The sequence below is a fragment of the Saccopteryx bilineata genome, chromosome 4, assembly GCF_036850765.1.
Source record: "Saccopteryx bilineata isolate mSacBil1 chromosome 4, mSacBil1_pri_phased_curated, whole genome shotgun sequence".
Taxonomy (NCBI): domain Eukaryota; kingdom Metazoa; phylum Chordata; class Mammalia; order Chiroptera; family Emballonuridae; genus Saccopteryx; species Saccopteryx bilineata.
In genome coordinates, this window is record NC_089493.1 from 199,470,400 (window position 1) to 199,498,295 (window position 27,896).

Sequence of the window (27,896 nt, forward strand, 5' to 3'; positions counted from 1 at the left end):
CTCGGGGATCTGGGGCCCTGGATCTGCCATTCCAGGAATCTGAACTGACCTTTGGACACAGTGACCTTAACCTCCCGAGCCTTGGTTTCCCCATCTGTAAAACAAGGAGAATAGTACTGATCTTGCAGCCAGCTCTACAGACCAGAAACACTTGACGGGGCCCAGGTCACATTTGTAGGGGTGGGGGTGTGGAGAAATGCCCAATAAAAGGCAATAAAAGGCAAGAGGGGCTGTGAATTCCACTCTGCTTTGAGGACACTGGTGCTTTAACATGGAAGCTGACACGACCCCTTGTGGGCTTGGGGGCCATGTGTCAGTGCTGCACGTAGCAGACGCCCTTGGCGATGGCTGAGATGAGCCCGAGCCTCCCAGGCAGGACTCACTGGCTGGATTTCATACCCCTGCCAGCAGGTGAGGGGAGCATCTGGTTGGGGCTGGGTCTCTCGAGCCACCCTGACTACAGCCACTGCTGTCCTGGCTCCTGCTGGGCAGACTGTGCCCACCTGATGCCACCCTCTGGGGGCAGTCATGCTTGAGTGTTGTGGACCGTTAATGGCAAAAAGCCATTATAGATTCGAGGCTTGGCAGGGGGCTAAGTTCTCCCCCCTCCATCTCCATATTTGGCTTTGATGCTGAGTATTTGCACCCACTCCACTTGTTTCCTTGGGTTGCAGGAAGCAATATACATGCCCTTCCTCTCTTTGTTTGTTTCAGATGTTTGTAAATTTCACTAATATATCCTGTGTAAATTTCACTAAGGTATCCTGTTTTTGCCTTGGGAGAGTTCCTGTCTTAGCCTTTGATGTGCAACTTTGTATCAGGGTCCTTGATTTGCATAAGTCTATATAATAAAGCAAACTGGGGCTGTGAGGCATCCCGGTCCCATCGGTTTTGTTTTGACAAGTGTGTTTCCTCAATTCCACACCGTTATTTGGAGCCGTGCTGGTCTGCGGCACTTGAGGGATCTCCACCCACCTCTGAGAGCAGCCCAATTGGAATTTAGACAGGTAGTAGCCCCAAGTTTGCCCCTCATCCTTGGAGAAAGCTCAGGTGTTACTCCAAGCCCCTCCTTCCAGCCCCAGCTGCCTGGCCACCCTGGATGTCTGGAAAGCTGGAGTCTCAGCCATGCCCAACACCGGGACCTGCTTTTCTGGAGACCAAGCAGGCAGGCCGCTGAGCACGACAGTCTGAGGGACCTGGGCCCCGTGGGGCCCCCAATGCACATTTGCTGTATCTTTATTGCACTTTTATCACATTGCAAACTATTCCACAAAAATGCACCAGAGGTATGCAGAGGACCCCATGTGACGCATTTACACGGAGTCTACAAAGCACGGTCGGAAGATAAGCTTTGTCCTCGGCCGCCACCCAGGAAAGTCCCATGTGCTGGTGGGCAGTGCTGAGAAATGGAATAACTGGTCATTTTCGGTCACTCTGAAAACACCTGTGAATGTTCGTCTGTCCACACAAGACCATGCTGGCCATCAGGAGCCCACAGTCTGAGCCTGTAGTCTCGGGAACCTCCACATGTGGCCCAGGAAGGGTGGAGAAAAGAAAGCTTTTGTTTTAAGTTAGGTCCGGAGCACAGAGGACCCGCTGCAGGGAACTTGGCCGCGGGGGACAGGCCTCTCTGTGAATCTGGGGTCTGTGCAGATGTCCGTTTATATACATATAATCCGTGTACAAATACAAACCGGTAGGTGACACTTCCTGTCCGTACAAAAGGGGGGGGGGGTCACCCTGCCGCCGGGCCGCTCTGTCCATCAGCATGGAGTGTTCCCTCCCCAACCTTCTCTGGTCTTGAAAATGAATAAAACGTGTCCTGTTGGACCCACCGCTGAAGGACCTCACATTCCTGAGGTTCTCTAGTCCTGGAGTAGCTCGGTGGCTCCCAAGTTCTGGGCGTGGGCACCTGTCCGTCCTCCGTGCCGGCGGCGGCCACAGTCACTACCTGTTGGTGGAGCCTCTGTGCCCAGGGTCCAGGTCGTCGTCCACCACGCGGTGCAGCCCGTCCTTCCCCACGCAGCCCCCGACGGCCTGCAGCACGAGGTGCAGTCGCCGGTCCAGGGCCTCCAGGTGCGGCTGGAACAGGACAGGGTCCACCTGGTCCTGGCGCAGGGACTCTGCCATCAGCAGGCTCAGCTTGTACTCCTCCTTGGCCAGGAGCTGCAGCCGCAGGTAGGTGGACTTCCTGATCCTGCAGGGGAGAGGGTGCCAGGCTGACGGGGCACTCTGGGGACGAGCTGAGGTCAAGCGCCTCCCTGGCTCAGCAGGGGAACCCTGCTCATGCTGCCTCTCAGAGGACAGGTGGCCCCTGTGGCGCCCAGCAGGCACCCATTATCCCAGGCCGATGCTGAGCAGGGAGGGACGGTCCACTTATCCAGCACACAGTCCTGAGCTTGGCTCAGTACTTACGTGGACACTGAGACTTCCCCTCAGCCGAGGGCGGGTGGCCTGCCCACAGCCTGTTCCCCTAACTAAAGGGAGGGATGAGCTGAGGAACCCTGAAGAAGGTGGTGGAGAGACACAGGGTCTAGGCCTTTGCATCTTCATCTGTAAGATGGGCCGTTAGGGTGACATGGGCAGAGTCTTGGGGCTCAAGCTGGCCAGGCATCAAGTACGGGCTGGGACATGGGTGTGTATGTCACTGTCAATGGGAGGGACTGTGGGTCACATTTGGGGCTCAGGCACCTTTCTCCACAAGTTATGGCTGGGGTGGGAACGGAAGCCCTCCTTAATCTGTGATGGAGCGGCGCCCGGCCCCTGCAGTGACAGGGCAGAGAGGGGTACCTGCAGCACTGTTGTAAAGGCACCAGAATGGAAAGCTCGTCGTGGGAATGTTTTCCAAACCTGCCAAAAGAAGAGCAGAATTGTCGAGGGGCAGCCAGAGGAGGACCCCCATGTGCAGAAGCTGCAGCCCAGGTTCCTGTGGGGACAGGAGCACCAGGGTGAGCATGTGACACAGGGCCGAGGATGAGGCAGGCACCTGGCATTCTGCCCACTGGACCAAGCAGAAGCTCATCCCCACAGGGTCCTGGGCCAGTTGAGGAGACGGCATGAGGGCCAGACAGCTAGGTCAGGGCAGAGCCCCTTACAGCTGGGAATGTGGGACACCCACACTGGAGCTGTCCACATGCTCAAAGCTGGCTTCTCTGAGGCACCAGCTTTAACTGTTTGGAATGGAGGGTTCCCTACATGCACACTCCCTTCCTGGTGCGCCAGGGACCACTGTTCTGTGTGGCCCAGGGCAGAGAGGGCTGTCTGTCCCCACCTGCTCGTCCTCAACACCTCCGTGCAAAGCCGACGCCCTGCCTGCTCCTCACAGCCCTGCTGTTCCTCCAGCAGTTCCCTGGGCCTCAACCCCCCACGGCAGCGTGGGTACAACGGGACCTGGCCACAGGGTCATGGTGAGAATTAGGCGAAATAACATCATGAACCCTTCCTGCCTATGGGAGGCCAGCATCACAGAGAGTGGACCATCGGGGACAGCCCTGTCTCACCCTCCCGTGCCTCCCATCTGGGCTGGGCTCCCGCTTCTACACACCCACAGGGCAGGGCTCACCCTCTTCCATTGTCCAAGTGGATAATGAATGTCTCATTCCCAAACTTCTCAAAAGTCTCGTAGTGATGGCGGTCCATGTTTCCTGAAGAGAAAAGCAGACACAGCCGCCCTGAAAGTCCGCATGCAGCCCCGTGGTGGCCTCCCTCCTTCCCCCGTCTGACCCGTGGTCCCCAATCACAGAGTAAAAGCATGAACTCAACCCCTTTTCCAGGTTGTGGCTGCAGCAGGGTTCCCGCCCCCTGGTGCCCAGAGCTTTGGGTGCTGTGGCACCAGGACCAGGCAGACCGTCGGACGTACCCATGAGGAAGTCGAAGATGGTCATGTCGATGATGTCCAGGATGCGGTGGCTGCTGTCGTAGGGGGGTGTCTGCTTCACCTCATTGCAGTAGTCAGGGTCCACTTCCCACCTGAAGGAAGCCACTTTGAGGTCAGCCCCTCTGCTGCATGGACAGGGAGACCCAAACCCACTTCTGGGGCTGCCCAGCTATGGACAGCAGGGCTCACACAAAGGACTGGGCTTAGAGAAAAGGTGTTATGATACAAAATGGAGTGTCTGCAGATTGATCCGCCCAAGGCAGGTGGAGGCTACATTAATAGGAGTATGGGTCTGGGAGGTGATGAAACTATGCTGCTCTGCCTTAGATTGGTCACACTTGCAGGCTACTACCAACCCCGGGTACCGGGTTTTGGGAGGGTCACTGTTAAGAAACAGAGCCTGGACACCACACTCATAGGCCTTCCCAGGGACTGAAAGAACAGGCAATATTTCTCTTGCACAAAGGACAAGAAAGGCAGGTAGGGACAAAAGCCATGTTGAACACTGAGGGGGTTGTGTTCCCAGAGACCTGAAGGAGCCACACATCTGACCCTGAGTAAGGACACCCCTCCTGTCCATCTGATCACATGGCGGCCATCACACACACGGGCAGGCCTCTCCTCACGTCCACATGGCTTTGGACAAGGCCCAGCACCCCATGAGTTCATTTCCTGCTGCAGATGGACAGCAGCAGGCCCCCCGGGGACGCCAGGAAGGTTGGAACAGGGAGGTTGGGTTCTGGCCCAGGGCTGCCCGCAGCCGCGCTCGGCTCACTCACTCTGCCTTCTTGCGTTTGTGGTAGGAGCGTCGCCAGGGGTTGCGCCACGTCTTCCTCTTGGCCAGGGACAGGTCTGGCAGGAAGGCCGCCAGCGAGCCCTCAATCTGGTCGGGCTTCCCACAGAGAGCGTGCTCCGTGGAGCAGTAGTAGGAGCACTCCCCATAGAAGCAGACGTTGTTGGCTGATGGCAGAGGACACAGCTGCTTAGTGGGTCACTCGGGGCCACAGCCTCCCATGCCGGCCCCTCCCTGGAGTGTCTGTCCTGAGCCAGGCTCATGTCCTCCTCTGAAATATTGATGGACCCTAGGGACTGGGGGAGGGACAATTGGGTGACTGCTAACAGGGACAGGGCTTCTTTTTGGGTAAGGAAATTGTTCCAGAATTAGAGTGGTGATGTCATACAACTTTGTGAATATTTTAAAAACCACTCAATTGTGCACTTCAAAATAGTGAACTTTATGAAATGTGAATCATGTCTCAATAAAAAAGAGTCATTTAGAAAGTGCACGTGGCTCCCTGCCCAGACCAGCTAGTTGCCACAGTTCCCTGCGATGGGGCTATGGGGCTACTCCACGTGTATTGCTGACCGTCCTGTGCTCATGAGTAACCACTATTTGCTTGCTGCAGAAACGTGGGAGCCAGCAGCACCCTGAACCCTGACACTGTCCAGCCCAGTGGCCACGCCCATGGCATGTTCTCCACGGTAGCAGGGGCCCCTGACCCCGCTGCTGCCGACCCAGAGCCTGTGTTTCAGGCAGTTCTGAGGTGTGAGCCCCCGAAATGAGGTCCTGACATTCTCTGGAGAGTCACATGATGCGGAAAGGTGCTGCCGCTGGCTGCACTGGGTGGTGGGCACGCAGGAACCAGGGAGTGATTATCCTAATTCGTGAATCTTTAAAATATGTCAGTAGAAACGCTGCAATAGTAACTGCACAAAGAAGTGGCTAGACGTAGCCACACACAGCCTGGGCAGCCCGCGCATAGGTGGCCCTGGGGGGTGGCCTGGCCTGGCCCCTGAGATGGTCAGGTCAGCACCACGGACAGCAGAGTCAGCTGTGACAGTTCAGAGAACAGAGGTCGCCCTGGCTGGACCCCCTGGAGAAGACTCTGGGGAGTTTTCCACGTTGAATTCATTCCGCCCTTGAAAACAGGTGGCAGGAATGACCTCTGTGCCCGCCTGGGAGACAGACGGACGAGGGAAACACCACTGTTTGAGGTCTGGAGCGGCCCCTCACTGTGGGGCAAGAGGCACGTGCTCAGAGGACCCTGTTCTATACAATGTCTCATTTGATGGAAAAGGTGACAGAGCTCTTGGTCACTCTATGCTGCGAGCCAAATAAGGCAGGTGCAGCTTACCCGGAGAGATAAAGAAGGTTCTCCACAACTTCTTGTCTCGTGTGACGTCACGGATTTCCTTGGTCATGTTGATCATCCTGCCAGCCACAGGAGGGACCCGGCGGAAGTCCAGGATCCTAATGGGAAAGGGACACGAGAGGGAGGCTTTATCTCACGTCCTTCTGTCCAGCTTTAAGTGCAGCCAAGTGACTACAGCTGGCTCTGCCTCCTGGGGCCTGTGACTGCCTGGTCTGTAGCACCAGGCTCAGCCTGGGACTCAGCATCCTAACCAGCCTAAGCAACATCAGTGCTTTGGGCCATGGGCCATACACTGGGCATGAGTCTCTGGACCCCTGCGCTGATCTCAGAGCCAGGTCCATGAACCGTCCCTGGATGGTGCAGAGCTCTGAGTGAGACCAGAAGCTGCTGACCAGCCATCCCACATGGTCACATGCTGGCTGGCTGTCCACCTCCCAGTTTCAAGGGACCATGCAGAGCCCCAAAAGAAATTTACTCTGTTAGGCAGAGCTGCCCCCTAGACAGGTGAGCACAGTGGAGGAATAGCTTGTGAGACTCTCGTCCCTGGTCCCATCAACCCTCCCAGAAAGTCACACCTGCAATTCCCTGTGTGAAGTTTACAACACTCAGTGCATCTCCCCTTATTCCCACTGGTCCACCATCTGCCCCGGGCCTCCAGCCATTTCTGGGCACATCCTGCAGACGCTGTTCCCAGTGTGGACACAGCAGGCCAGGGGCAAGCTCTCACGGCAGAGGAACAGTGACCACCACAGGCATTCCTGTGGGCAAATCAAATGCTCACAGTGCCCTATTTTTTCATCTGTACCCAGGGCAGCGATGGGGCAATGATGGGCCCCACCACAGGGAGCACAGAGAGTGGGAGGACCATCTCAATGCTCAGGCCCCAGCCCCCCAGCCCCTGAGGGGAGCGCAGGTGGGTTGGGCTCACCTGTCCAGGTGGAAAGCAGCGATCTCTGCATTATGCCTCTCGTAGTCAGAGAAATAAAAAAAGTCAGGGGGCGTCTCCTGCTCTCTCGTTTGCCTGGAGAAAACGGGACAAAACAGAAAAGGCTTATCACCGAGAAAAGCTTCCAGGAGAAGGGCCATGTGGCTCATACCCATCTCACCTGGGCTCTGGGGCCAGGCCTCCCCAACTTACTCCTTCAAACCCCACTCCTTGGCCCCTCCTCAACCCAGAACTGGCAGAGTCAGAAACCTGCTGGTGACCTCTAGCCGTGCCATCCTCACCTCACTAACCTCTCAGCAGCCCCAACCCTAGGCCCTACCCATCTCTGTGCCTTGCACTGCCCCCAGACTGGTCTTAGCCCCCAGGGGCCTTCCTGACACCGAGACAGAAGCTTCTCCCCAGAGGAGACTGGAACCAGGACACTGGATCACTGTTTGCCGAGCACCTGCTTTAAAACAGGTGTTTAATAAACAGATGAGCAGAGGAGTTGATGGAGGAAGCACAGGGGAGGGCTATAAATCTATCTAAAGCATCATGCTCTTTCCACTGCCAATTCTCCAATTCCCATCGTCACCACCACCGTCACCACCATCATCATCCCTATCACCACCACCATCATCATCCCTATCACCACCACCGTCACCGTCACTGTCACCACCACCATCACCGTCACTGTCACCACCACCATCACAGCCGTGGCCACTGTCCCTCACACATCTTGACCTGTGATGGCCTGATGCGCACTGGCAATACCCATGACGCTAAAAAGTGAGCGTTTCTATCTTGCAATGATTTGGCTGTGGGTCCCTTTCTCTCACCTCTGAGTAGGTCACACACCTGGAAGCAGTTGGCTCTGAGCCCCATTGCTCTGGGAAGAGTCCACCCACTTCCTGTGAGCTCTATGACCAGTTTCTAGAAAAATTCCTGATTCCCTCCCTCCTCCTACCTCAGGGCTTTCCTCCATCCCTGGGGCTGTTCACAGAGAGGCAGCTCGGTCCCAGCCCTGAGGCCACACAGGACGAGCTGTTTTGGCTTCCAGATGCCCCTCCCCCAGAATGGCCTGGAGATGCAGAGAGGGGACAATGAAGTCCTTTTCTGTGTGCCCCGAGGCTGTCTCCCCTCCTGAGAGGACCTAGGCTGCTCTGGGTTCCCGCGCCCTTTGGGCACACCTCCACCTGTCTGGCTGGACTGGGAGTGGTTTTAAGGCTTCTACAGACTGGGAGCTCCTTGGGGCAGGGACCCAGTGTGACATGATGAGGCACTTGGGAATTATTACCCCAAGGCCAGGAGACCACGGGGTGGATGGTGGATGGTGGATGGCGGATACCGGCATGGGTCTCCCCAGTCTTTTGTTCTGACAGATGCCCACAGATGGGAGCAGAGGTGCAGGGGTGCCCAGGCTGGTGGTGGGCAGACCTGGTCCCAGCAAGGAGGCACTAAACCTCACCGTCAGTTTCCACAGCTGTAAACAGGGATCACCTCTGTATACGTCCATCCTCACAAGATACTCAAACAAGTCTGTGGGTGTAGCTGGCTGACCCCACCCCTCCTGTCCTCTGAGCATGTCCACATGTCTGCCAAGGGAAGAATGACGAGAAGAGACCGGGGACTCATTTGCACGGCCCCATGAAGGGCGAGGCTGACAAGGGTCACGCAAACCTGCAGGCCGGGTTCTGCCCTGACGGAGAGCAACAGGGCCACCAGGTCCGTCAACCACCAGACAGTGCGGTGAGAGGACGGCCCCCACAGGCCATCTGCTCATCTCCTGGTGGCTGTCCCTGCCAGCCAGTGCACGCCAAGTAGAACTCAGGGGCTCAGAACGGCACCTATCAGCTCTTCCCAGAGCCAGGCTGCCGCGCAGGGGACATGCGGGGACCTGTGTGAGGTCTACCACCACCCTGCCACTTTCCGGCCACACTGCTGAAAGGAGTGCTGCTGCTGACTCAGCTGTTTGGGGAAAACACTTTGGAAAAGTACTGAACCCACTGCCTCAGGAAGGAGATTGGACTTGGCTGAACCCTGTTGCCTGGCAACCTCTGCTTCCTCCAGGTCTCCTGGCCGAAGGTGTGCCCAGGTGTGGGAGGGCAGGTGAAGGGTGTGGCCCACCTGGCTCTGGGCTGCTCCCTGGGGTGGGGGGATGGACACATAGAAAAGAGATGCTGTAGGACACGGTGGATTGGCCAACCTCCAAGAGCAAGGCGGGGGAGACCCGGGGGCTGCGGACAGCACCTGCAGGGACAGCACCTGTGGGGACAGCACCTGCGGGGACAGCACCTGCGGGGACAGCACCAGGAGCACAGAGCCAGCAGTCAGGGCCCTCTCCAGATGATAAGGAGGCAGCAGGTGCCACCCTTCCCGTCTCCCCACCAAGGGAGGGTTCATTGCCAGGACCCCCCCCCCAATGCCTCTGAGGTCAGAGCAAGCAGTACCTGGCCTGGAGCCTGAGCAGCAGGAAGCTGGGAAGGGGTGAAGGCTGATTTCCTGTAAAGCAGGCACAGCCACGGCACAGTGGCCATTTCAGGGAAAGGTGGCCTTGGCCATGGGGATGAAGGGATGGTGAGGGAAGAAAAGGCCGCACCTGGTGAAATTCTGAAGAGCCAGGATCCTGAGGTAGGTTCTCATCCACTCTTGCTCTCTCAGGAAGGCCCCAAAACGTCCCACCTCTGCCTGGCTCACATGCTCACACTGGGCCCCCCAGGCCACTAAACAGCAGGCACTGGAGGGTAACCCCAGGGGGATGCCGTGCACGCAGACACCCTCAAGTCCAAGACCTGCTAAAGCCTGCCACAACTCAGGACCAGTTCTTGGGGTGTCTTGCATGTCCACACTCTGTGTCTCCCTCCTCTCCAGCGTGACCACACCCACATGCCCTTCCTTTGAGGGACTTTTAGCTCCAAAGGAAGCACAATGAGAGCTGATTTTGTTTATTCATACTAAAGTGAAAATGACTACTATGTTGACCTCTCCCAGGAAATCTGTGAGCTGGAACCCCAGAACCTGTGAATATGCTACCTTAAACGTCAAAAGGAACTTTGCAGGAATGATCAAGGATCTTGACATGGGGAGATGACCATGGGTTATCTGGTGGATCCAATGTCATCACAAGGGTCCTTAGAAGAGGGAGACAGAGAGAGATCAAGACTGCAGAAGAGGCTACACTGATGACCTCGGAGAGGGAGGCTCTGGGAGTCTTCCCTTGCTTTCTTTTCCAGCGCCTGCCTGTATTCCTTGGCCCGGAAACAGGCTCCTAGAGTTTCCAAGAGAAATACAGTCTGTCCTGCGGAGCCTGAGCCAGTCTTGGTGGAGATGCCGAGTGGCCCAGGAGGCCCAGCTCCAGAGAAGATGTTGCCTCTGGCATCGAGTTGCCGTGCCTGCTGCTCGACCTTTGGATGTGTTCACACCCACAGTTCACATCACTCAGGACACTGCTGTCCTCTACTCTCCACCACCAGCAGCCCCAGGGGAGGGTCTTCTGGTCTGAGGTGCAGACCCAGCTGGTTGCCCCCATGCTGAGCCATGACACCGGCCCCTGGTGGGCACCTCCTGAGTGGCACAGGGCCTCTGGACCCAGAACAGGAGGCCTGACCCTGGCACCAAGACGCCTGTGGTCAGCAAGGACTCAGGCTTCCGAATCCACTGCTGGACCCTCCTTTCCAGAACTGATGGCAGGAGGCACCACACTGAGACCGTGCTGAGGTCACGGGTCTCCTACCAACGTCATTCCTTTTTTTGGCAAAATCTGTCTGACTGCCATGGGCCACATAATGAGCACACCTGGCGGATGGGTTTTCCTCCCGGCATTCTGTTACCGGGGAACAGACCTGCACCTTCCTTGACTGGCTAGAGCCGGTGGCAATGCTGATTTGCCACCACTCGGGTGACTACAGCAAGCCTTCAAACTTACTTAGGCCCCCTGGCCTCTTCGGGAGAGGCTGAGACCCTCTTTACCGTGGGACACAGAAGGAGAAAAGTCACTCCTTTCTTTAGCCGAGTGGAAAAATTAACCCAGAAGAGCCTCTCAAAGCTCTTAGAGTCAATTTAATGAAACCCCATTTAAAAACGATTCAAATGAGATTTGTAGCTGTAGAGAAAGTTTGAAGTCATTCCTGTGTAAAAATAGCCGCCACAATTTAGACTTGGCTTCGCAGGCAAAGACGGGAAAAGACATGCTTCAGGGTTTCAGGCTGGCATGTTTCAGAGGCTCAGCCAGTCCTCATGGCAGCGATGGGAGCTGGGACTCTCGTGGACTTGAGTGGCTCCCAGGCCCTCAGCGTACAGGTGTGCATGCTGTCCTTCTGCACGGAAGCCCCCACGGCCATCGTGTCATTTAGACATAACAAGAGATGAGATGCTACTGTGCCCCTGAACTGAGCACCATGGGGGACGCTCGGGACCAGGGCCGCTGTCATGCACGCTAATCCTGGGTGCCGGGGATTTGCATGCCAACTGTTCCGTCTCTTTAAGGAGCTCCTTCGTCTGCAGAGTGCCCTTCCGGGGCATGAAGACCGCCCAGCCTGATCACAACGTTCTTGAAACAAAGGCCCCGAATTTCACTTTCTTCCTCAGCACAAGGAAAATGAAGACCACAATCTCCTTCCCTGCCTTTTAATCTTCCCTCCCTCTCCCGCAATTAGAATGGTGGCCCACATGTGAGCCAGCACCCCGGAGCCTGCAACAACCAGGGAGAAGGCAGAAGGACACTCTCGATACTGCTGCGCAAGAGAATGTTTTCATTAAGAATGATTTGCTCGCTTTGATTTTAAACAAAGGGGATGATCTTTTCCAGAATCCCCCAGGGAAACATTCGCCACAGCCAGGGGGCGTCCAGCCTGACAGGGTGGGTGGTGGGAGGCCCTGCCCTGTGAGGTGGCTCTGGCTCAGACTCAGCTTCCCCACCTGAGCCACGGGCGGGGTGCAGGCCCAGAACACTGCTCTCGAAGGTCTTGCTAAGCTTTCCCTGTCCGTTCACTCCCCTGCCTGTTCCTCAGGGCCTCTCCCCTGGGGCATGCTGGTTCTCCGTAGGCGCTGCCGGGCCAGCCTTGTCAGGGGGTTCGAAGAGCTCAGAGGCCAGGGGCAGAGAAAGCTGACCATGGGGATACCTAGGTTTTTGGGGAGGTTTGCAGTGGCCCCAGAAGTGAAGGAGGCGTCAGGAGGGAGAAGTCTTCTCCAAAGATCCACCAGGAAGGCTCCAGCCCAACTGTCCCCTGGCAACAGCCCCACCGGTCAGGTAGCCCTTGCCCCAAGGTGCCTGCGCTCCTGCTCTTGCCTCGTCCAGCTCAGTCCATCCCGGCTGGTCTTCACGATGCTGGACTCGCAGGGTAGGCCGCTGCCTTCTGATGGCCGTGCCAGGCCAGGAGCAGGGGTGTGCGGGCCGCTGGGCAGGCTGAGCTGTGGGGCTAGAGGGTCTCGGAGCCTCTTCTGAACCCCAACACCGTCCTGCTGCTGAGACCCCTGGGGAGGGGAGGCTCTCAAAGGTGGTTTATTTGTTTCTCAATTAATAAAGTCCATTATTGTTTTTACTGTAAAAATAGTCTATGAAAGTGTATACAAGCAGTGTCCTACCACCGGGAGCCTGTGGAGGTGGCATCAGCTCACCCGGGGCCAGGCCTGCCTGTCCCAGGGACTGGGCAGCGGCTCCACACTGGCCACTCAGGCCCTCATTCCACTCTGGGACCAGGAGCCACGACTGTGTGAAGCCACAGCAGAGGCCTTGCCTGTCCCTGGGGCGTCTGTACTGCGTCACTCGGCTGGAGTCCTCTGCGTGGATTTACCCTCTGCAACCTCTGAAAATTCTTGTTTATCTGTTTACATGGCCGTCCACTCCCACAGAAGGAAAGCTCCACGCCAGGGGGCCTCTGTGTCCCGGTCACTGCTGAATACTTCACGTCATGACTCGGGCCTGACGACTGTGCCAGGAGGGGGTGAACTTGACTGCCGGGATCTGACGGGGCCAGGCCCCATCCCGGCCCACGGCCCAGCAGCCCTGAGCCCATGATGACGGGGTTCCGGCAGCATCTTGTGGAGCAAATTAAGATCTGAGTAAGGCTCCTTGCTGGTCACCTCTTGGGGGGGGGGGGTGCTGAGCTCCTGAAAGTCAGGAGGAGGTCAGGGGTGGGACTGGAGGCTGTCCCAAGCTGAGTGTAGACACAAAAGGGTCCTTGTCCACCTCTGGCCAGCCGGGGCCTCTGCTGGCTCCACACCCACTGACTGGCTATTGGGCAATCTGTTTGCCTTTGGGCCTGAGCAAGGGCATCAGCACAGAGAAACAAATTATTTATCGGAAGAACTCAAATCCTTTTATATCCCCAAGGTTTCCTGTGTGGATTTTGTGCCTGGAAGTCCTCCCGCCCCCGGGGACAGTTCCTGCTCACTCGCAGGGCTTCCTTCGAGGGGGCTGAGCAGCTGAAGGATCTTCCTTCCCACCCTGCCCTCAGGACAGCTCCGCACAGGGTCCTGCACTGACCTGTGCTGGCTCTGTCCCCCTGACCCCTGGAGCTCTGAGAGCCCAGCACAGGGAACACGGGACTAGACCTGATGTCCAGCTTTGCCCACTGCCCTGTTCTCCGGCCAGTGCCTTTTCGTCTCTGTGTGTGCTGCTGCCTGGAGCTCATTCAGAGCAAGAGGGGCTCAAAGTCCTGCACTTAGAAGCCCCATCGCAGGAAGGCTTCGACAGACTGTTCATGCAACTTGCTGAGCGGATCCCTGGGCCTCGAAACAGCTATGCATAGACGGTTCTCTGGGCAATGTATACACACACACACATCTCTCTATTCTTTGCAGAAGACAAGAAAGCAGATGGCCTGTGGGGAGGTTCTGGGCACAAGCCTGGCCTGGCAGAGAACAGACCGAATACTTGTGGCTGGAGGCCCTGCCCTGTGCACCATACACACAGCGAACAGGAAACAATCAGAATACTTAAGGCCTCTGTGCTGGGTGTAGTGCCCCAGGGCCACTGGGAAGAGCAGGAGGGACTGTTTTCTCAGCACACATTTTGTAGCCTTGCTCAGCCTGACGTCCAAGACTGTCTTGAGCCCTGGTCTGCGGCCCCCTCCTTGTTTACATTTAAACCCATCCTTTTATTTTATTTTATTTTATTTTTAGCTTTTTAGTTTTTTTAGTGAGAGAAAGGGAGACAGACTCCCGCATGCACCCGACCGGGATCCACCCGGCATGCCCACCAAGGGGTGATGCTCTGCCCATCTGGGGCATCGCTCTGTTGCAACCAGAGCCATTCTAACGCCTGAGGCAGAGGCCACAGAGCCATCCTCAGTGCCCGGGGCCAACTCGCTCCAATCGAGCCATGGCTGCAGGAGGAGGAGGAGGGGAGAGAGAGATAGAGAGATGAAGAAAAGGGAGAGGGGGAAGGGTGGAGAAGCAGATGGGCATTTCTTTTGTGTGCCCTGACCGGAAATTGAACCCGGACTTCCACAGACTGAGCCAACACTCTACCACTGAGCAACCAGCCAGAGCCACATTTAAATCCTTTTGACCCTCAACTTTCTCCTCCTTGAAGGAGAATTGGTAATAAAACCTACTCCGTGTGATTGGAAAGGTCAAGGGACTTCATGTGTGAAAGAACTGTCAGTTGCCCCAGCACCCGTTACGTCCACAGCTGACGGTCAAGTCCTAGTAACAACACGAAGATGAGGAACAGCTTCCGGGGGTGGGGGAGGGCAAGCGTTAGGACAGCAGAAGCTGAGCAGCCTCAGAGACATAAAGAAAAGAAAGGGAAGAGGAGCCGTTGTTGGGAGAAGTCACATGACCTACTGCGTGCCGTCAGCATGAGTCAGCATGTGGGGGAAGGCATGGACTGGAAGCCCCCACCGGGAAGGGCACCAGGCCTGCAGGCCCTGCAGGGACACCACCCCGAACTTCGGCCACACACCGTGCCTGCACTGCTACTTAGGGAGCATACAAAGCTTAAAGACCACACCGAAATCACAGGCAACAACAAACTAGATCAAAGTAGACGTCCTTTGAATTAAAAAGGACACCACACATGTGAAAAAGGTGTTGTACCCAAAATGTACACAGAACTCTAACAACCTATTAATAAAAACAGTCCAGCTAGAAACATAGCAAAAGACCCGAAGAGACATTTCCACAAAGAAGGCGTACAAATGTCCAACAAGGATGTGGAGAGAAGCTCCACGTCATCAGTCACTAGAGAAATGCAAGTCAGTCCACAAAGAGACCCCACTCCTACCAGCCAGGCTGGCTGTAATCAAAAGGACGGATAATAACAAGTGTCGGCAAGGATGAGAGGTTGCTGGTGGGATTACGGAGTGTGGAAACTTCTGTGGGAAGCAGTCTGTTAAATCTCGAGCAGTTAACTCTAGTTATTATATGATCCTGCATTTGCATTCTTGGGTATTTATCCAAAAGAAGTGAAAACATATGTCCACTGAAAAAGTGCTTCAATATTTCTTTTGGTGGCAGTTTCTATCTTATCTACAACAGGACCAGGTGCAGCCAACCACAGGGTTTATAAGTGAAGCGTAACTGCTGCAGCCGTGCCTGCTCACTCCCGTGTGATCTGCGGCCTTTGGGCGAGGGGAGCTGAGCTGAGCAGCCAAGGCCGCAGGGCCTGCAAAACCTGAAATTCCCACCAGCCGCCCTCCTACAGGACAACTCCGCTGACCCTGAGGCGTGCGGGAGAGGCGAGTCTCCTCCTTCGGAGGCATTCTTTGGTGTCCACATTCAGGTACCTTGTTTGAAACACTTCCTTTCAGTGGGGCAGTAATGATTTGTAGTGGAATTCCTGCCGTGGAACAGGGATGAGGATGGGCAGCAGCAGATAGTGGGGCCTTCCCTGTGCTGCCACTTTGCCAGGATGGGGAGAGAGCCAGGAGCAGTCACCAGATTTCACCCCAAAGCACTATGGGAGGACGGTCTGCATTGCCCACCAAACACTCGTGCCTGCAGTCAACGCCAGCTCCAGCCGGCCCTCTCTCCGCACCGCACCCCCCAGGCAGCGCCCGGCACTTACTTCATGGGTTTGAACAACGCTTGCCCGTAATTCTGGAACGTCATGATGAGCTTGAGCTGGGTGCCCCCCGACTTCATGGCTGCAGGGAGGGAAGGAGACACAGGGTCACTACTGCCCCACACCCCCTTCTGCAGGCCCTCAGATCCCACAGCCTGGCCCCATTCTGCCTGGGTTGTTTGGGGTTTCTCACGAGGATGCTGATTCTCCCTCGTCCCCATCCAGATGTTGGGGCAGTCTCTCCACAGTCCCACCCACAAACGGACTGGCTTCTGCAGTGGCTGGGTACTTGTACCTGCCAGCAATGCCTCCCTCCCACAGACACACCCACTCATACCTACACACACCTGCTCACATACACCACTGCTGGCCTAGTGGGAGTTCATGGCCTCCAGAGGACCCTTAGTTTGAGGACACACTGAAGACCCCTTGGCTGGCAGCACCTCACTCATCAGAGGGGCCCCTGAGGCTCCACATGGACATCTTGGGCGGTGGAAACCTCCAGATACATCATCTGGCTTTCTGGCTGCCCCTCAGTGGCAGAGGCTAGAGACGTCCCCAAAGGACCAGCTCTTTCCTTGACTGTGGCTCGTCCTTTATGCTGACAGGGCAGAAGGAAGAAAAATACAGGGCTGGGCTTGGCTATGGCAGTCCCAAGACAGGAGCTGGCTGACTGGGTCCTGTCATTGGCACAGGGAGGGTCCTATGGAGGAGAGACAGGAACCTAGGGTTTCAGCTGGAGCAGCTGGATGGACAGAGGAGGAATAGGCCTAGAGGTGAAGGTCAAGGTCAAACGAGCCTGGGATTACCTGGGACAGACCCCAGTGCATGTGGCCTGAGGCAGATCAGGGGTGTGGGTGTTAAGGTTGAGATTGTCCACACAGAAGAGAGGAGGCCACTTGGGGGCAGAGTGTGGTGAGCAAGGGTCCAGGGCCAAGAACACAGACTATTTCAGGGTCAGGAAGGGTCGACTGGGCGTGGGAGTGAGCTGAGGTAGGAAGGGTGGACACGGCCTGTGGACAGTCACTGGCTGAGGTGGCAGGCGTGTCCCCGTGCAGGAGATCTCCACTGCGGGGCAGCCCTGAGCCTGGGGTCCTTGCTCAGCTGGTGTGGCCGGGCACCTGAGGAGTTCATGCTCCTTACTCAGTTTCCCCTTTTGTTAAATGGAGTTCAGGACACCACTCGGCCATCTCCATGGGGTTGGGGGGGGGTCAAGACAGACTAGGGAAGTGCGTTATTTGCCTTGTCGGGGCCACAGGGCGATGTTCACATGTGGTGTGGAGGTGACAAGCAGACCGGCTCCTAGGACGCTGGCACCACAAGGGGCTGACACTGTGATGCACCTGGAGAAGTGCACGGGCACGATCAGGACAGCAGTGTCACAGAGAGCAAAGCATGGCCTTTCTCCGGGCTCTATTCTTGCCCCTAGCCTGGTGTCTCCCTGTGCAGCGTCCACTCCAGCACAGCCTGGCTGTGTCTGAAGGGGCCCCAGTGGTGGCGTCCAGGGGACCAGAGACCAGTGTGTGACGTGGGCCTGTCGGTGGCGCTCCTAGCCTGCCCCACTCAGGGAAACAAAGCCAACAACAAGCACTTCACTCTAAAACACCAGAAATAACCTAAAAACGCCCAACCAGGGACGGACCAGAGGCACGGTGATCCTGTGTGCCGGAATTCCCACATGGCCCGCTGAAGGGTGCCAAGGACTATTAACGACGGGTAAGCTACCTGTAACACATGACTCTGAATGGCTTTCTTTTGACAGGTGTGAGTGAGCGGGGAATGTGGACGCACAGGTGGGGTTCTCTCCTGAGAGACTTGACTCCTTTTCCCCCTTATCTGTGCTTTCTAAACTCCTACAATGAACAGTTATGTCACCTTTAATAAGATGAAGGCAACAGTGGTTATTATAGAAACAAGTGGCCCGCCTGACCTGTGGTGGCGCAGTGGATAAAGCGTCGACCTGGAAATGCTGAGGTCGCCTGTTTGGAACCCTGGTCAAGGCACATATGGGAGTTGATGCTTCCAGCTCCTCCCCCACTTCTCTCTCTCTGTCTCTCCCTCTCCTTTCTAAAAATGAATAAATAAAAAATTAAAAAATAAAATAAAATAAAGTACTTTATCTGGCATAAGTAAAAAAAAAAAGAAACAAGTGGCCCGATGAAGGCCACATCATGTCCCCATGTCCATGGACTACCCGGGGTCAGTGGATTTCATCAGTCCTTTCCTCCGCCAAGCAGAGCCCACCCGTCCGCTCCTTCCGGGCCTGTGACCATGGTTTCTCTTACTAACAAAATATTATGCACATCTTCTCAAGCTGGAAGCAAGTCCCATCTGCACTGTGCTCCACGGTCTTGCCAGCTCCTCCCACAGAGCACAGAAACAAGTAGAAATTAAAGGGCATTAGACTCTACCAGTTCCTGTGCGGGGCACCATCTTTCTTCTCTCTGGGGACCCATATGCCTTCCCACGATGCCCAGCATTCACGCTGCCAACCTACAGCGCGTGAGGAAAGACGTTTGGAATTCTGCTCTGAAGTCAGGTGTTGTCTCCTTACAAAACCCACTTGTAACTGCTGGTGTCCTGCAGAGGCGGGGTGAGGACAGGCAGGCTCACCCAGGAGCCTGTGCTCTAGGCGATGGCTCTCTCCAGCCCTGCAGAACAGGCCCAGGAGGTAGTCAGGCAAGGGCTGCAATAGCAGAGCCAAGAGACTGATGGGACCCTGAAGAGGAAGGAGGGTGTGGGTTTGGGGTTTCTTCTCACAGACAGAGGATGGCAACTCAAGGCCATCTTGTTCCAGTGCCGAGGAGGTGTCGTGGGAGCAGAGGCAAACCTAGAGGAGGAGCCAAGGGCTGTAGGAAAAGACCCTGGACCAGAACCGCTAGGCACGCCCTTCCCTGGTCAGGTCTCCACGTGCCCAGTGGACAGAGGTCCCTGAAAAACAACCTACCTCAGCCCTGGGGAAGGACCCAACAGAGGAGTGAGCCCACCATGAGCAGGAAGCCAGCATATACCTGAGGCCACATCCCCAGAAGTACTCTCAGCCTGAACATGTCCCTCTGCCATGTGCCACCTTCTGTCCATCTCTACTCACCATCGCCTCCCCAGCACACAGGCTCTCCAGGGCGTCCAGGCTGGTATCTCCCATGCCCACCCATAGCCACACCCCTCACGCTGCCTCTGTGCAGACTCTGTGCTCCAGCCCACCTCCCTCCAGTGGGTCCACCGTTCAGACCCTGGGTGTCAGCTCAGCCATTCCTGGCATAGCTGCAGTCACAGCCCCCACTGTGTGTTAACATGTCATCAATTAACATCAATCAATGGTCATTATCAACATGCATCACTTGTACGAGTTAATAGAGATCGCTAGATCTCCGGACACTTTGTGCAATACGAATCATGGGCCGTCGGCACTACATCCTGTGACCACTAACTCACCTGCACTCCATCGACACTACCCAGCCTTCCAGCCACTACATGTCACCCATAGACGTGTGAGCTGTCACCTCTGCTGGCCTGGACCACGCTTTTATGTAAAAACAGGGTGCTTCTATTTTGAAAACTATATTTACTTGCCTGACCTGTGGTGGCGCAGTGGATAAAGCGTCGACCTAGAAATGCTGAGGTCGCCGGTTTGAAACCCTGGGCTTGCCTGGTCAAGGCACATATGGGAGTTGATGCTTCCAGCTCCTCCCCCCTGTCTCTCTCTCCTCTCTCTCTGTTTCTCTCTCCCCCCCTCTCTCCTCTCTAAAATGAATAAATAAAATAAAATTTAAAAACAAACAAACAAACAAACAAAAACCTATATTTACTTAAGAAGGCTCTGAGAACACAGCCACTGGTGGAAACCCTGCTTCGCTCCCTAGGACCTGAAGGAACTGGCGGCAGGCACACCTGTCGGGTTCCTGGGCCACGGCTGCTGTCTGTTCAAAGTGGAGAGAGCAGGTGAAGGGGAGGCACTGGGTCAGCCCCAACATGGGCTTTGGTTCTCGACCTTGGACCAGACGATTGGGAAGAGGGTTAAGGAAGGCTCCCTATTTGCTACCTTCTCCACGCATGGCCTGTGGTCAGCCTCAGGGGTGGGCCTTGTCCTCCCTCCCCTGGGGATGATCTCGAGCCCTCCCAGCACTGGGCCTGGGGTGTCTGGCTCATTGGGTATTTTCAGTTCTCTTTCCCCAGGACCCGGACACTGGGACCCACAGCTGCCACCCGGGGGCTAGCAGGGGACGGTGGGGGACTTTCTGGCACTGGAAGAGAGGCAGGGCAGACTTGCAGCCCCCAGGCACCCGAGGCAGCAGCCCAAGGCTGGCCCAGACACAGCCTTTGTTCCACAAGCCCATTAGTCCTGGGACCCCGAGCTCAGTGAGCACCCAGGACTTGCGTCCCACGGGGCTGCTCTCCTTTGTTCAGGGACCAACTGTGGGTTTGTCCAGACGTGTCTGCCCTTCAGGCCAGGGGCTGCTCAAACCCTCTCATGCCAGTGTGGCTTCCCCTTTCTAAGTCACTTCTGGTACAGAGGAGATAATTGTATTACTTAGTCTTTGCCTCCATAACCGCGCACGGGAGTGACTTCATCATTGCCGCCTGCCTGATTCCAAGCAGAACAGAGGAGATAACGTCTCCAGCCTCTCCAATGGCCCCCATGCTACCTTGGCCACACACACAGCTTTGCTGGCCACACACGTGTTATGAAGTGGGTTGCCGGCTCTGAGCCGGGGGCCTCACGGAACTGTCCTGGAAGCTTCGAGACCCTCAGATATCCTGTTCCCTCACAGCAACATCCACGGGTCAGCTGAATAGTCAGGTGAACAACTCGAAGATTGAAGTGACCACCGGGCTCAGATGGCTGAGGACAGAATCCTGAGCCAAGAGCAGACACATGCTAACTGTGGGTGAGCCTCCCCATCTTGGAGGCCTCAGGTTCCCTATTTGTAAGATGGCAGCTGGAAGGTTGGCTGGATTTCCTGCTCTTTAAATTTAGAACCGTTTTTGCCCTGGCTGGTTAGCCGGTTAGCTCAGTCAGTTAGAACGTTGTCCTGAAACGCCAAGGTTGCAGGTTTGATGCCTGGTCGGGTCACATAGAGGAAGCAACCAATGAGCACACACCTAAGTGGAACAATAAAGTGAATGTCTCTCCCTGTCTCTCTCTCCCCCACCCACACAGTCTCTCTAAAATCAACCAATACATAAAATTTAAAGAAGAAAACATAAATTTAGAACCTGTTTCACGCAATGGTCATTGGGCCCTCCGTGTCTTTCCTTCCTTGCATTTTGTGCTCTGAAGGACAGCGAGGCGGCTCTGGGATCCCATACAGGGGCTGCCCCCCAGGGCCCCCCAGGGCCGCAGCGAGCTCCAGGTCACAGCAGTGCTGGGTGCAGGGCTGCCAGCTGCAGGCGACCCTCATCTAGGCCCCCAGTCTCCAGACTGGCCCAGCAGCTGTGCTCAGGTGAGGGTCCAGCCAAGGGGTGTCTCAATCGGCTGGGTTTTCAACAAATGTCCAGCTGGATGTGGGGGGACACCTTCTGAACGTGCATTCTCCAGGGACACCTGCAGCTTGGCCCTCACCAGTTCCCTTCCTGCTCCTTGCAGAACCTGGGCCTGCCTATCCTGGGCCTGGGCATCTGGTCTCATGAACATCTGAGTGCTGCTCCACTCTGCACAGAGGTGAGAGGATTTCCTGTTTCCTCGGACAGAGGGGCCTTTTCCAAAATATGAGCTCACCCGGGAGCGCCTCCAGACCCCAGGCCACGGGCATTGTCCCTTCTGGCTAAGGCCCTCCACTGGGTGCTGGGCTCCGCCAGCTCCGTCACTGGCTCCCCCAAGCGAGGGGCTCTGACCGCTCCACAGAGACGTCCCCAGAAGGGGCACTGTCCAGCATTGTTCTCATCTTTCTCTGTCTACTCAGGGGGGCTCACAACAACCTTGTAAAGTACGTTTCTTGGCTCTCATCCTTCTTCACAATCTCTGGGGCCAGAAGTGCTGGAAAATTTCAAATGACCACAGTGCAGGTGGTGGCTCCGTGAGTCATGTTGCATAGTGCCTGCCTGGTTCTGGGCAGAACCCTGTGATTAAACACACTCTAATTTCACTCTGGGTTAAAAAAAAAAGGGGGGTATATAAATAGTCTCATCAGCTTAGGGTTTGCCCCTACATGAGTTCAGCTTGAGTCAGGGTTTTGCTATCAAATGGATTGTTTAGATTTCAGATTTGCAACCTGGAGATTATAGGGTCCAGGTTATAACCACCAAATGTTCCCCATAAGCACTAGAGAGGTTGGTTAATCCATTTGCCCAAAGTCACTTTGGCTCGTGCCTGGTGGAACCACAGGCCCACTGTCCTGGCTGGGGGTGGGGGGCACCAACCCCTTCTGTGAAACCTGCCAGCATGTATCGCCACCTGCAGAATGACTGACTCACTGGCCTTCGCTCTGAAGGGTCCACGGCCTCAGGAACAGACAGGGTTAGCACCAGCTCGGCCAGTGTGGTTGACGGGGTGAGTGCGGTCAGCTCAGACAGCCTGCAGAGCACCGACGGGCAGGGATTCACCCCAGTCGTACCCAGCCAGACTCCTGAGGGCACCCCAAGGCCAGGTCTCTGTGGGAACGGGAAGAGGGGAGCACCCAGAGTGGGCACAGTTGCCTGTGAGCCCTGGAGGCCTGTCCCCTTCCCTGCAGTGGCCCCTGGGGCTCTGGAGCTCGGCCTCTGCACAAAGCAGTGTCCAGTGAGAGCGGGGCAGCTTGTGCTCCCCGCGGGTGAGCCTGCCCAGCTGCTGCCCCCTCACAGCCTTCATTCTGCCCTTGACCTGACCTGCAGGTGCCCTCAAGAGGGTGGCTGCAGAACCAGGCTGCACAGCACCCATTAATACCTGACAAGCTTGTTCACTCTCACCACCTTACTAGGATAAGATGAAACATTCCCATGTGGATATAAGCCCACTTGAGGAATGGGGAAACTGAGGCAGAGAGGAGTGCACACCAACGGCAGCAGGACCAGCTCTTTCAATTTTTTAGGGAAGTGGACACTGCACTTCCCTAAAACCCTCTGAAGTGTTGTTCTGACTTCCATAAAGCCTCACCCTCCCTGCCCTTCCATGATGAAAGCCTATACCCACATAAGATCCGGGTCAGCGCCTTCCCTCATAGAAGGCCCTCCTCACCCCTCCGTCCAGATAGGGGACGGAGGCTGCTCTCAGGGTGAAAGGGACACCCAGCTGTGGTTCTCCCTGATAATCCCCAACATTCACAGGGACCGCCTTCCAGCACAGCCCGAAGCCCTGGACCTGTAGTCAGGAGGGGGGGCTGGGGCAGGACTGGGCTCCGGGAGGCTCTCAGATTCCTCCTGGATGGTGAGCAAAGTGGGGAAGAGCGCAACTTGCTCTGGGCAGTTGTCCTTCAGGAGGCTACACACTGCATGCTGGGAGACAGCGCACCCTCCGTCTTCCCACAGCAAGGCAACCCCCAGCACGCAGCTCAGGGCTGGGCAGAGAGAGAGCCAAAACCAGCCTCTAAGGACTCCAGGGAACTCACCGGCCAGCCTCCCAGGTGATAACCCTAACTGCCCTCCTTGTCAGCAGCCGGACATAACCGCAACTAGCTGGGACTCTTTCAGTACCAGAACTGCTTACTGGACACAAAGAAGCCAGAGCCCCAAACTTCCTGCCTCACGCACAGCACGGAGACCTGCGCTCACACGCCCCAGCCAGGCTGGGTGCGCCCTGCAAAGCTCCTGGGAAATCTGTTCCCACTCAGGGCTCAACCCATCCCCCACGCTGTTCCAAGCCACCCTGACTGACAGGGACCTTCACAAAGATTCGCCTACGGGTCCAAGAACAATGGCACCAAACCTCCCCCGCTCAGAAACTGCTGCTGACACATTTTCCTAAAATTAGTAACTGGGTGTCCTTTTTTGTCCAATTCAGCAGATCCCAACGTCCTCAGCGATGTTGCCTCCCAACTACTAAGTGCATGGGCCTCCACCCTGGACAGTGGAGACCTTGTCACTCATGCCCCGTCCACACAGAATTGCAAGAGAACTCGGCTGAGAATGGATGCCGGTCCAACTACAGGAAACCTCTGGACGCTCTACTGTGCCCCTTGCCACACTGAGGGAGGGGCCACAGCCCCAGGGGTGTCTCTTATTTACTCATGGAAGGCACCTGTGGTCTGGAAAGTGCAGTGCCTCTCCACAGCTGGATAAGGGCTGTGTGTGGCATCCCCACAACAGCTGATGTCAGTGAAGTCACGTGTCCCCTCACTCAGGTTCCTGCAGGCACCCAGGTGGTGATGTCCCAGCAAGGGATTCCCAGGCCTTTCTGAATGTGCGGCGAGGGCACCTACTGACACTAGTGATCCTCTGTGCGGCGAGGGCACCTACTGACACTAGTGATCCTCTGTGTGGCGAGGGCACCTACTGACACTAGTGATCCTCTGTGTGGCGAGGGCACCTACCGACACTAGTGATCCTCTGCGCGCTGAGGTCCCGCAGCAGGGCGTCGACTGCTGGATTGTGTCTGGAGTACAGCTCATAGCGGTTAATGCCAATGTGGAATTTGAGCCAGTTAGGGTAGCTGTCTACTGCTGCCTCCCCCGTGGGTGAAAATTCTTCATCTTCAGGACCTTCGTGTGGCCTACAGAAATGAAGGTGACCCTGAGTTAGCAGGGAAAGGACAGAGAACAAGGGGGAGTCGGCCTCAGATGCCAAGGTTTTAACTTTGGATCCAAACAAATGCAGTTTATTCACAGGCACCTCTGTGCAAACAGGGCCCTGCCGTGTCCGCATTTTTTCTGTGCCTGTTGTTTTACCAACTAATAACATATCTAAAGGGCCGTAATTCTTACTTACCCTCAGAACCGGCACAGACAGCTATAACTAAGCAGGACTAAACCCAGACATCAGCTCTGGGCCCCACCATGTCTGTCTTGCCATCACCAAAACAGCCCAATGAGCATGATGTCAGCTTGGGGCACGAGGGGCTCAGTTCTTCCCGGGGGCTGAAGACTGAACTCATCTTTGACCACAAACTGTGTGCAAGTCACAGACACGCCCAGTCTTTCAGAAACTTTCCCTGGGAACTCTGCTTTGGTTCCAACAATGAGGGGTAGGAATGATGCAACAGGCTAAATTTAATTTTAATGAGAGCAGTGTTGGGTGGGGAGAGAGGAAGGGGGCAGGACCTGCCTCCCACGAGGCCATCCTTACACATGTCTGGACCAAACGACCAGTCTGGGTGAGAGCAGACCTTGCTTCCTGTGTGGAAGGGAGGGGAAAGGTGGACCGTGTCAGCTCTAATTCACCTGCACATGAGGCCCTCGCCACAGTGGACATGATGGGGGCTACCTTACTGACCACTGGCCCTGGGCTCTGTACCTCCTCTGAAGAGCACAGGCCAGGCCACTGCTCCGACTCCCAAGTTTAATTTTTAATTGATTATAGAAAGAGAGAAAGGAATGGATAGAGACAGAGAAACATCCACTGTTGTCCCACTTATTTACGTATTCATTGGTTGATTCTTGTATGTGTCCTCACCAGGGATCTAACCCACAAATTTGGAGTATTGGGATGATGCTCTAACCAAAGAGCCATGGTTGATTCCCAAGTTTCTCTGCCTTTCTTTGAACCTGGCCAGCAGACAAAGGTCAAATTTCAGGGGAGAAAGGGTTTTTATAAGATGTTTTGGACATCTGGCCTTTTCCCTCTGTGGCTTGGGTAACCTTCTGCAGGTGGTTACTCATTCCAGCCTCATTGCTAGTTAATATTTCACAACTCTGGGTTGCAGCATCTGCTCATTTTGATCTTTGTGGCTGAGGAGGGCCTGGGGGTGGGGTGTGTTAACCAGGACAGTTTAAAAAGATGCTTTGGGGGGATGCTTCTCACTTTTATGAAGCTGTCACCCCAAGGCACACCCTGGCTGGAAGAGCCCCTCTGTTTAGCCTTTTTGGAGCCTGCACACCCCTCTACTAGCTGTGTTCTCAGTGACTGGTTTACACAGCTCCCTGGGTTTCTCCAGTCCTTCCTGATGTGTCCACCAGAGCAATGTCGCCAAGTATCTGAAAGCCTGGCGGCCAGCAGCTTCCAGGGAAAAGGTGTGGGGTAGGCTCCCAGTCACTCCCTCGCCAGTTCATTCATTCATTGCCTGACTCCACATCTGGAGCCAGTGACCCGGGCTTTGCAGGCACCACACCTCCCCTGGCTCCCCACACCCAGTCAGCCTTCCAGGACAACCCCCATAGGACACTCTCCCAACAGCCCAGGGCCCTTCTCAAGGAGGCAGCATTCTGGAGACAAAGGCAGGGCCCTGAGCAAGATGCAGCAAAGGGCAGCCCTACAAAGCTCCCCTTCCCTGGGGCCTCCGGGTCTCCGCACACAATGCCTGGGATGTGGCAGGGCCTTTTGGGGAAAGGCACACAGGTGGATCTTTAATTCTCAAAGGGCGGGTGGCTGTCTTAGGGGTTGGGCCTGCCAGCATCCACCTCGACTACCACTCACCAGTTGGGGTTCTCTGCTGCCGCCTTGGGGTTGAACCTGATGTCGCTGTTCACATTGAAGAGGAGGTCGTCTTCGGTTAGCGGTGGGATGGTGACCTGGTACAGCGGGTGTTCAAACAACCTGGCCAGGAGGGAGCCGTCCCCGCCCGGCCCAGGGGGCGCTACTGTTCGACGAAGGCCGGTGTCTCGGAGCAGTGGCCGCTGCGCGGGGTCGCGGCGTCTCGGTGCGCCGGGATCCTGTCCCCCTAAGGCGCCCTCGGCCGGGTCGGCTGCGGGAGGCAGTTTCTCCAGCGAGTGGGACGTGAGGTTGGAGGAAGGGTCGGAGCTAAAGTCCTGCAGAATGCGCAGTGTGTGTTTGTTGGGCCAGCCCGAGTCGCCGGCGGCCGACGCGGCTGCCGGAGGTTCCCCAGGGCGGCCCCGCGCCTTGGCCCAGCCGGGTGCCGCCTCGGCGGCGGTCTGCGCGCAGGAGCAGCCGGGCTCCCCTGAGGGCCGAACAGCGCGCCGCTCCAGCTTAGGCAGCAGGTCTAGCACAATGTGCAGCGCGCAAGCCACCAGGAACACCATCAGGATGAGCACTCGGAACCTGCGCACCAGGATCATCTTCATGGCCACGCAGCGAGCGCGGCCTGGGACTCCGGGCGCCCTCCGGGAGCGTGCCCGCCGTGCCCCTCTAGTCTTGGCTAGGCACAAACTCCGTGCTGTGGCTCGGGTCAAGGTCCATCTGGCGTCGGACACCTACCACCTCCGGGGCTGTCCCCCGGCCGGCACCACGTGTAAGGCGCCCACCGCCAAATTGCCTGCTTGCCGGGCCATCTCGGGTCAGTTTCCTCTCGCTTCTCCGGAGCGGCCGCGCCCTCAGCCACTGGACCCAATGGCCCTCGACCGAGGATCTGGGGGCGCAGTCCGGTGAGGCCCCGCGAGTGCAGTGGCCGGCTCGGGTCTCCGGCTCCGCTCATCAGGCGGGCAGGGGCCCGGCGCAGCGGCCCATTCCGGCCAGGGCACGGCGGCCTGGGGGGGGGGGGGGGGCGCAATCCGATCCGGGGCTCCGTGGGCCGCGCTCAGCGCTGGGCTGGCCGGGCGGAGAAGGGGCGTCTCCTTCGGGCAGGGCTCGGCTCTCTCACGCTGCGGCCCGGAGGCGGGGACCTGGAGGGGAACGAGGGCGGAGGGTCGCAGGGATTGAAGGGGAGGAGGGCGCGCAAGGGTGGGGGGCGCACAGAGCGGCGTGCGAGATCCCCCGGCAGGTGCAGCGGCGCCCCCAGAGCGCAATGCCCGCACGACCAAGCCTCTCCGCGCCCCGCGCCCCGGGCGGGCAGATATCCGAGCGCCGCGGAGCCGCCCCCGGCGTCAGCGCCCGCAGATTGGCGGAGCCGCAGCCCCGCGAGTCACTGCCGGGCCCGGCCGACTCCGCTCCCTTTCTCTATTCTCCTCCCCTCGGCCGCGCCCCGCGATGCCT

General features: G+C 56.7%; 1 protein-coding gene across 1 annotated transcript; it reads right to left on the bottom strand.

Moving 5' to 3' along the window:
• Positions 1 to 1,220: 1,220 nt before the first annotated feature.
• FAM20C (FAM20C golgi associated secretory pathway kinase) lies at positions 1,221 to 27,896 on the bottom strand. Its single transcript, XM_066273591.1, has 10 exons — positions 26,445 to 27,896; positions 24,407 to 24,585; positions 15,966 to 16,044; positions 6,959 to 7,051; positions 6,013 to 6,128; positions 4,657 to 4,837; positions 3,860 to 3,969; positions 3,563 to 3,644; positions 2,791 to 2,850; positions 1,221 to 2,197 (listed from the first exon to the last, which is right to left on the bottom strand). Exons 1-10 carry the CDS (start codon positions 27,047 to 27,049, stop codon positions 1,948 to 1,950), a joined length of 1,755 nt encoding a protein of 584 aa, XP_066129688.1. The 5' UTR covers positions 27,050 to 27,896; the 3' UTR covers positions 1,221 to 1,947.